Raw genomic sequence first — 10,024 nt, 5'->3', positions numbered from 1 at the left:
TTTGAACAGGAGGTTGGACTAGATGACCCCCTGAGGTCTCTTCCAACCCTAATCTTCTATGATTCTATGATTAATCTGAAGCAAGAGAGATTTAGGTTAGATATTTGGAAAAACTTGCTAACTCTATGGTTAGTTAAGCACTGGTTTCAAAGAGAGACTGTGGAAGCCCCATCACTGGAAAATTTTAAGAGCAAATTAGCCAAACACCTGTCCAAGATGGTCTAGATTAGAAAACACCTGTCCGAGATGGTCCTGCCTTGGAACGGGAGGCTGGACTAGATGACTTCTCAAGATCCCTTCCAGCCCTACATTTCTGTGATTCTAGATTCTAAAAAAAAAATCCCAGCCAGCTCTAGTACAAGCTCACAACCTTCCGTATCCCTCCTAGCTCGGTCCCTCAGCTGAGGTTTATCTCTCAACAGGCCTCTGAATAGACCTTCTGTCCACACTCAAGTTGCTCTTATATTCCCCAGCTAGCCTGATTTCTAGTCACATGCTCCTGTCATGTGACCCCTGGACTCATTCCCTCCCCCTGGGGAGGTAGGCTAAGCCTGGAACAAGAGAAGCTGAGCTCCACCCACTTTAAGGGCCAACTCACCCTGTGACACCATCTCTGGTGATTTGATTGGGGAGCTGGTTGAAAAATTTTCTTCGACACACTTCTTTCCCCAAGGAAAATGCTGTTTTCACTGATAGCCAGACTTCTGGAAGACGGATCAATTTAATGAAAATTTCCATGCACAAAAAAAACCCGCTTTCATTTCATTCCAGAATTTCAAAACAAAATACCCCAAATCCAAAACGAAACTCAAACCTTTTCCAAAATAAAAAAAAAATGGGGGAAAATTCTGTTTCATGGGAAATTTGGAAAATATTAGGGTTTGTTACGGAACGAAAAGAAATTTCAAAAGGCCAAAATTTCCCATGAACCAGAAATTGCAAGGTTCAGCCAGCTTTGTTTTATTATGTCTTTCGTGACTTTGGATGACCTTCTTAAAGCCTGTGTTCCTGGAGTCATGTTATTATGTGAGAATCACAGCTTTCTTTTTTAAAAGTGAGGTTTGGGGCCCTTGAAAACATGCCATCTTTCCCCCCAAAGTCTCAAAAAGCAGAAGACAAAATAAAGCAGCATTTATTATTTTTAATAGCTGATGATTACTAAGCCAATCTTGTAATTTTTGTACCTGGCTGGCTCATGCTTTTCGAATGGCAACATGGCTTCGTTGGACAGCAGTAGCTCTCAGCTACATTTGGCCTGCTCTAATTGTCTCAGCTGTACCACTGGAGGCACCAAAGAGACCTCTGCATATCTGACGCAGTTGTAACTTGTCTCAGGATTGGATTGCTGGGGAGGGGAAGGGGGCTTTGGGCCAAAACTGAGGGGCTATGACGTTGTCTGATTAAAATATAATTATGCAAGCTATTATTTCTACCCCTGTTATATAATTGCAATGACTCTTATACAAAGCGTAACACATGGCCAGAAAGGGTTAAACAGCTTGCAGGCTAACTAACCCAAAGTGACCTTTAAAGACATGTTAGAAAGGTATGTGAATGGAAATTAGGGCCACTCATGCTAAATAGGCTAGAACTTAGAAATGATACTAATTGTGTGTATCTTTAATTCTAGCCATGTAAACAGACAGTTCTTGGCTGTCACTATAGCTACACTATGCACACACTAAATAAATAACTATAGCTACTAATTCAGACATCAAAAGGGAATATTAACATTTAGATGAAATCTTGGGTAAAATAATGTCATTGTCTATATGTCTCTTCGAAGTTTGTAATAGACTGCCTAATGAATAAATTGCCCTGTGTTAATTTGCGTAACTAATAACTGTTGGTGTTTAGAAAGCAAAAGCCTATTATTTAACCAGAACTGTGTGGTCAAGTGGATGCTAGAACACTGTATAAAAAGACCCTTGGGTTCTGATCCTGTTCATCTCAGATCTGCTTAAGGTTTCATGCAGGGAAAAACTAAGCCACAAGGATTGAGATCCCAGTTTTAACTGGATTGCCCTGAAATATAAACATTGGACTATAACCTATGGACTAATTCTGAAAGAACTCTTTGCAACTACAAAGCTCACCATCTCTGCTATGAATCTGAATCTTAAGAATTGAACTCATGTCTGTATGTATAATGAACTTTTAACCATACTCTCTCTCTCTCTTTTGTTTTTTAATACATTTTAGTTTAGTTAATAAGAATTGGCTGTAGCGTGTATTTGGGTAAGAGCTGGTTATATTACTGGGCGGTAAATGTGTCCGATCCTTTGGGGTTAGTAGAACCTTTTCTTTTATATGATGAAATAAGATTTTCTGAAATCATCATATTTGACTTGGGTACCTGGATGGAGGCTTGAGCTTGGATCACTTTAAGGCGGGGTGGGCAAACTTTTTGGCCCGAGGGCCATATCTGAGTATGGAAATTGTATGGCCAGCCATGAATGCTCACGAAATTGGGGTTAGGGTGCGGGATGGGGTGAGGGCTCCAGCTGGGGGTGCAGGCTCTGGGTTGGGGGTACAGGAGGGTGCTCCAGGCTGGGACCAAGGGGTTCAGAGGGTGGGAGGGATATTAAGGCTGGGGCAGAGGGTTGGGGCACGGAAGGGGGTCAGGGTGCAGGCTCTGAGCAGCGCTTACCTCAAGCAGCTCCTGGAAGCAACGGCATGTCCCCCCTCCGGCTCCCACGTGGAGGCACAGCCAGGCGTCTCTGCGCCCTGCCCCGTCCACAGGTGTTGCCCCTGCAATTCCCATTGGCCTTGGTTCCCAGCCAATGGGAGCTGTGGGGGCAACACTTGGGGCTGGGGCAGCATGCGGAGCCCCTTGGCTACATCTATGTTTAGGAGCCGGAGGCAGGACATGCTGCTGCTTCCAGGAGACACGCAGAGCCATGGCATGCGTGGAATGTGGCAAGCCCCCGACCCCGCTCCCCGCTGGAGCGCTAGAGTGGGGCAAACCCCAGACCCCACTCCCTGGCGAGAGCTTGAGGGCCGGATTAAAACTTCTGAAGGGCCGGATTCGGCCCCCAGGCAGTAGTTTGCCCACCTCTGCTTTAAGGGAACTGTGTTGTTTGGACTTCTGAGTAACCAGTAAGGTAATAAAGAAGCTGTTTTATGCTGGCTTGGTAAATCTACGTACTGGAATATCCACCAGCTTTTGGGGGATTGTCTGCCCCATTCTTTGCAGTTCACCCTAATTGTGTGACCACAGCTTGCCCTCACTGGGACCCCAGTCACAGGGGCATTGGCAGAGCTATGTGCATGGGGATCCCAGCACTGGAATTGCAGGGGGGCTGCAGGTCAGGATTGAGGGGCATCAGCAGAGCTGTGCCTATGAGGCCCCCAGCATTGGGATAGCAGGGCAACTGCCGCTTGGGTTGGGGATGCATTAGCTGAGCTTTGACAGAAAGAATCCAAGTCATTTGGACCCCAGTCAGAGGGTGCTTTCTTGCCATTATTTGTGGGTTGGGATTGAATTCCTGTGAGCAGTCTCTGAAAACTCTGGTAAAAGCTGGGGGTGATGTGTGGATCCGCTTGCAGACGAACTTTTGTTTTGCAAAGAACCCCAGTGGTGAGTGTTGATGCTCCTTGAGGTCAGTATCCTAAGGCAATGCCACAGCTGTGATTGGAGGGAACACACTGACAGGCTGTTGTATAGGTAGGCAAATCCCAGGGAGCAGAATGACAGATCTGCGGGCACCCTCCCCACACACACACCCACGCAGACATGCATGAACTAGGGTGACCAGATGTCCTGATTTTATAGGGACAGTCCCGATATTTGGGGATTTTTCTTATAGAGGTGCCTATTAGCTCCAACATTCTGTCCAATTTTTCATACTTGCTATCCAGTCACCCTCTTGAATGAACACAAACAAAAGGCAAGCTCTGGCCATGTGCATCTCCACATGCAGACACAGACATGCTTCTCCCCACGTGAGCTAGACAGAATGGTTGTGTACATGCACATGGGCAGATTGACATAGAGGGGACACATGCAAGCTGACACATGGAAACACAGGCCGATCAGCACGCACACACACACAGGCCAACACACCAGGAGAAACAGTTCCCATGCATCCCACTGGGGAGGGTGTCTTACAGGTCCTCTGTTGTGCCAATCTGTGAAAAGCCTGAGTTGTTACAGCTCCCGGATAAAGAGATTTGGTTCTTTTGCTCAGGCTGGAGCAGCTCATGATTTTAGCTCTGGAGGCCCCTGGTTTAACATCCCATGTGGGCAGCTGCCACTCACACACACGCACATGCTGACCTACATGCTACAGCACTTGTGTGCAGGTATGCCCTCAGACACAGACATGAAGGCACAAGCTCACAGATGCACAAACATGCATAGGCAAATGCCTGCACACTGCTACAGAGATAAGAGCGTTCACACATTCACCAAGACAAATGTACACCAACATACATGTAAGCCAACATGCATGGACAGACACACCCACAGAGAACCAGAGACCAACACACATATACATCAACACACATGTACACCAACATAAATGCATGTAGACATACAGAAGCAGACACCAACATACATGTACACCAAAATGCATGCACACAGTAGACACTCACACATAGACACAGTGCCTGCTCAGAAGTCGCAACCAACACACACACATTGACATCCACCTGCCCACAAATACCTCATTTACTGCACAGACGAGTGGTCCCCTCTGGAGCTTTGTGCCCCTGCAGGCTGATTCTGTCCCTTTCCCACCACAAGGGAAAGCCGCTTCTTCTTTGTCCCAAGGATTCTCCAGCAGGTCTGGACAAGCAACTGGTTCTGGTCAGAAAAATGGCCCAAGATCTGGCTTCTCCTGGGAGTACACCAGTGACTCTGCCCACAATCCCATCCCAGCCTGCATCCCCCTCTCCACGTGCCCCCAACCCCTGGGCAGCTAAGGGGCACTTTAACCCACACATGTTTTGGGGGTCGATTGACCAGGCAGGGCCTTCTGCTCTCTCCCTGCCCCCCGCCCCCAGCCTCCACGTCTGGCCATTAGGCCTCCATGTCTGGTCTTCATTTAGCAGCTCCACCCAACAGCAGCTCCTGAACAGCTGTTCCCTCCTGTTGTAAATTCAAGGAGCCATCTGGCTTTGAAGGGATGTGGCAGGAGAGATTAAACAACGGTGCTGACACACACATAACCCCATCCAGCTGTCTCCTTCCCCTTGTCTCTCCTCCCCACCCTTTCTTTCCACTCTGTGTCCATTATCCCCCACCTTCACCACGGTCATTCCCCCATCTCTGCCCCCTCCACCATCTCTGCTCCCCTCTCCCCTGTGGTCTCTTCCCCGCTCCCTACCTCCTTTAATCCCTTCCCCATCTCTGCCCCCTTTCCCCACCTCTCTCCCCTATCCCTCCCCCAACCCTTTGATCACACACACCTAACCAGGATCTCCATTAACTTCCCCCAGGGCAGTTACTGAGCTCACCTGACAAGAGGCATTTAGTCAAGGCCCATTTATTCATCATACACAACAACTGCCCATTGCGTCGGCATGACAAGAGGCAGCCCCCATCTCAGCAGTGACCCCATAGTCTGAGCAGCCCCCCATTGTTCAGAGTTCTGATGGAGCAGCCCTTGCGGGGGCCAGAATCCCAGAGATGCCCCCACAAGCTGGCAGGCTGCTCCCAAGTCAACCCAGAACAATATTTGGCCTGGAGATCTCGCCAGGGGATCGTGGCCTCTCTTCTGTCGCCAGATGTCCACTTGGAAATACAGGTTGCCTGTGGGCTCTGTGGTCTTCCAGACTGTTGAAGCCGTGTCCCAATGGAGAAAAGGCTGTGGATGGGCTGTTTTTACCCAGGCTCTAGTTCAAATGGAGCTACCCACCCTCCCTGGGGCCCCTTCTCCAGCCTCAGTGGATCCGTAGCAAGCCAAGAGTCTTCACCATTCCCCCAAGGGCTGGGTCAGGTCAGGGACTGCTCTTATTTGCCCAGAGTCCCTCCAGAGCCCGTATGGGTGAAGGGGGATGTGGCCACAGCACATCAGCCCCAGGCTTTATTCTAGCATGGTCTTCAGAGGCAGGGTGGGTAAGGTAGGGAAGCCCAAAAAATCCACAGCACCTATTGGAGTGGCTGCAACCTCAGAGCTTTCCTGTTGCTGTTCCACCTCCTGCTCCTCTGCAATCATTGGTCGCTAGCCGACTTGGCCCTTCCGTTCACTTCCCTAGCCCTTCAGCCCCTCACCCAGAAAAGGGACACATGGCAAGAGATGTAGCCCAGTGACCCGCTGGCCCCTCACCTGCCACACCCCAGTCTGAATAGCAAAACTGTCCACCCCTTGCTCCCTACAATGCCCTTCTTACACAGCTTCTCCCATAGTCCATCAGACTCAGGGCATGGGCAGCGAGTAAAGCTATTCCTGCATCTGGCCTGTTAGGTGATTCTGGGCAAGTCACGTCCTTCACGTCCTTGTGCTGTGCCTCAGTTTCCCGACCTGGTACTAACCTACGTTGGGAAGCACTTTGCAATCTGCTGATCAGAAGGGCCAAGTATTATTATCAGGGATTGGTTAAGAAGCAAGAGTAATATATATCTATATAGATCCCCTCTGCAATCAAACCAAAGCCCCTCCTTCAAGGAGCTAGGCTGTGCGGGGGCAGATCCCTGCGTGCGCGTCCTCTGAGCTGCTCTGGAGTTGTGGCTGAGGCCATCTGAGCAGGGGGGAGACGGTGACATGTGAACCGTGACCCCCGTTCACCTCCTCACGGTCTTTTTTTCCCATGTGGGTGAAGGCGAGCAGGTGAATAAACACAGCAGCTTGGATTTCAAAATCGGGGGGACCCTCCTGCCCCCCATCCCCTCTTTTTCCTCCGCTGTGAGATGATTTCCTTTTCCTCCCACATCATGGCTGCAGTGGGACACACACGCCTTCCCCCGCCCTTCTACCCCCCCCAACAGAGCCTGGTGTGGCTCTGGGGTGCACACTCAACCCCAGACAAAACAGCCCAGTGGGAGATCCTGGGTGGGTGGGGGATGTAAAGGAGGGAGGGCTGGGTGAGCGGAGGGTGGCTCTCAGTACAGGGATGTATGTGCCTGGGTGGGAGGGAATCCCACGGCTAACAGCTTCCTCACAGGCCCCACCCAGCCAGGGGAAGAATTGCTCCCAACACCTTGTGGGTCTGGGTGTTGACCGAGGCATTAAGAGAGAGGGGGACCCTCACCCTACCACAGCAGACAAAGGGTAGAGTGAATTTTCAGGGGGACAGGAGCCAGTGTCTCAGGAGAGGCAGCAGCAGCAGCCAACTGTTCCCTCCAGCCATAAGACACTGTGCAGATTAGGCTAGAGCGGGGAGGGCGGGCTATGTATGTTAGGGGGTGGTTTTCTGGGGTCTTCCAGCCCCCCCCAAAAAACTAACACCACACCTCCAATGCCCAGCCAGTGACCAGCGCTGGCCGCTGCCAGCCCTGTGTGTGTGTGTGCATGTGTGTGTGTGTGCGGGGCAAAGGCCGGGAATGCAGAAAGCCCTCGTCCCTGGGGCTGTCTGCCTCCAGGCCATGAGCCCTTTAGAGCAGGTGTTCTCAACCTTTTTCTTTCTGTGGCTCCCCTAATGTGCTATAAAAACTCCACAGCCCACCTGTGCCACAGCTGTTTTTCTGCATGTAAAAGCCAAGTTGGCATTAGAGGGTAGCAAGTAGGGCAATGATCCAGGGCCTCAGGCCACAGGGGGCCCTGTGAATCTAAGCTGCTCAGGCTTCAGCTTGAGGCCCGGTTGGCAGGGCTTGGGCCAGTGGGGCTTTGGCTTTCTGCCCTGGGCCCCAGAGAGTCTAATGCTGGTCCTGCTTGGCGGACCCCCTGAACCCTCGGACCCCTGGTTAAGAACTGCTGCTTTAGGGTATGTCTACACGGCAGCTGGGGAGATGGACAAGCGCTAGGTATGCTTAGCTAGCGCGCTAAAAATAGCAATGTGTGGCCATTGCAGAGTGGATGGCGGCCTGGGTAGGTCTGGGAGGCTTCTCCCAGCCGCAGTGTAGACATGCCCCTAGCGCACAGTCCGTGCCTGAAAGGGTCATGCTGAGGTTCTACAGGGTAGCACAGGCCTTGGAAATGCCTTATCCGCATAAGGCCTGCAACAAGGGAGAAGCAAATCCGAGAGAGAGCTGGAGGAAGAGAAGAAGGAGAAATCAAAGAGATAGTGAAGGGTGAAAGAGGGAGACAGTGATGGAGAGAGAAAAGAAAGTATGAAAGAAGGAGTGAGAGAAACAATGAAAGACAGAGTGACAGCAGAGGAGGACTCACTCTATCTGATGTCCCCAGAGGCTGGTCCATGTCATCCCCCTTTTCTTAGCCTCGGAGCAGAGTCTCCTGCCTGCCTGGACCCAGTTTCTCCCGTGGCAGCTCCCCACCCTTCCCCTGCAGGTTCTGACTGTGGCTGGAGGAGTAGCTGGCTGACTTGTCCTTGCCGGACCCTGGCCAGCGCCCCCTGCTGCAGCACAGGACAGCAGCACAGGCCTGCCGGAAACGAGGGTCAAAGAAGGCATACAGGAAGGGGTTAAGGCAGCTGTTGATGTAGGCCACACAGGTGCAGTAGGGGTGCAAGTTACTGAGGAAGGCATGGAAGCCGCAGGACCAGGGCATCACCTCCAGGTCCATCAGCACGTAGATGGTCTTCACCAGGTGGTAGGGTAGCCAACAGAGGGCAAAGGTGGCCACCAGCACGATGATGATGCTCAGCAGCCGCTTCCTCTTCCTCAGCTCCTCGCTGCGCTCCTTCCGGAAGTGGTCAGCGATGGTGCGGGCGATGAAGAAGTAGCAGGTCAGCATGACGACAAAGGGGACCACAAAGCCCAGCATGGTGGAGGACAGGCCCAGCCCCACCTCCCATGCCCCCTCGGTCCCATTGGCCACCAAGCCCGAGTAGTCCATGTAGCACGTCACCTTGGTTTCTCCCAATAGCACTGCTGCCTGCCGGAGGATCATGGCTGGCAAGGCCAAAATGGCCGCCAAGGCCCAGAGGGCAATGGTGGCCACCAGCCCACTGGCCCTCCACCTCAGCTTAGCATTAGCCATTGGCCGCACAATGGCCAAGTAGCGATCAATGCTGAGGCCCATCAGGCAGAAGACGCTGGCGTGCATGTTGACAAAGATCAGGTAGCTGCTGAGCTTACAGGTGAAGGAGCCAAAAGGCCAGTGGTAGCCCAGCCAGGCATAGGCAGCCCAAAGTGGCAGGGTCACTACAAAGGTCAGATCAGCCATGGCTAGGTTGGCGATGAAGGTGTCGGCTGAGCGCCGCTTCTCCTGCCCTCCCCGGAAGATGGTCCACAGCACCAAGCCGTTGCCTGTTGTGCCCAGCAGGAAAACCAGCAGATAGATGGTGGGGAGGAGCACCAGGGACGGACTCCATTCCTCATACTCACAGTCTCCCGTCTGGTTCTCATCATAGGCCGCCCAATCCAGCTGCTCCTCCATGCCTCGGGGATCCCAGCTCCAAGGCTGGGAGAAGGATGCTGGGAGCGAGGAGTTCCTTCTGGCCCTGAAGGTCTCTCAGGCTGGGACCTGGGTCTATGGGGCAAATGTTCTAAGTCCCTCTGACTTCTCAGCCACGTCCTTGCTGTTGGCGCTGGGGAGACAGCCTAAGCCCTAGTCTTCACTCAGCTCATTTCTCTTCTCTTCTCCTTCCTTCCTTAATCCTCAGACAGATGTGGCCAGAGCCCTCCCTGATCTCTCTGTCTCACACACAGGCAGCTGTTCCTTCCTCCTGCCTGTCAGTCCCTCAGCCTTGAGTCTAATTAGAATCGTTAAGTTACAGCCCCTTCCCCCTTCTTCCCACCCCCACCCCTCCCCTCCGCCTCTCACTCAGCATCCTCAAGGCCAGCGGATGAATTTGCTCCTGAGGTGCTGGGCAGAGGAGCTCCGGCTGCTCTTTGAATCCATGAGCCCATGCCGCCTGCCCCTCCATCCCCACCTCCCTGGGTCCCCAGAGCCAGGGCTGGAATGTGGACTAAAGCCAGCCGGAGCTGCTGGGGGGCAGCGAGGGGGGTGGGTCCGTGTGA

General features: G+C 52.2%; 1 protein-coding gene across 1 annotated transcript; it reads right to left on the bottom strand.

The window, feature by feature from the left end:
- Positions 1-5,488: 5,488 nt before the first annotated feature.
- On the bottom strand, positions 5,489-9,772 carry APLNR (apelin receptor). The gene has a single exon (XM_074954546.1). The coding sequence runs from the start codon at positions 9,438-9,440 to the stop codon at positions 8,316-8,318; it is 1,125 nt and encodes a 374-aa protein (XP_074810647.1). The 5' UTR covers positions 9,441-9,772; the 3' UTR covers positions 5,489-8,315.
- Between the last annotated feature and the right edge of the window lie 252 nt (positions 9,773-10,024).

The sequence above is a fragment of the Natator depressus genome, chromosome 6 (assembly GCF_965152275.1).
Source record: "Natator depressus isolate rNatDep1 chromosome 6, rNatDep2.hap1, whole genome shotgun sequence".
Classification (NCBI taxonomy): domain Eukaryota; kingdom Metazoa; phylum Chordata; order Testudines; family Cheloniidae; genus Natator; species Natator depressus.
This window is presented reverse-complemented; position numbering and strand designations above follow the sequence as displayed.

Coding starts and splice junctions, on each gene's coding strand:
- APLNR (XM_074954546.1), bottom strand. CDS start 9,440: ATGGAGGAGCAGCTGGATTGGGCGGCCTATGATGAGAACCAGACGGGA.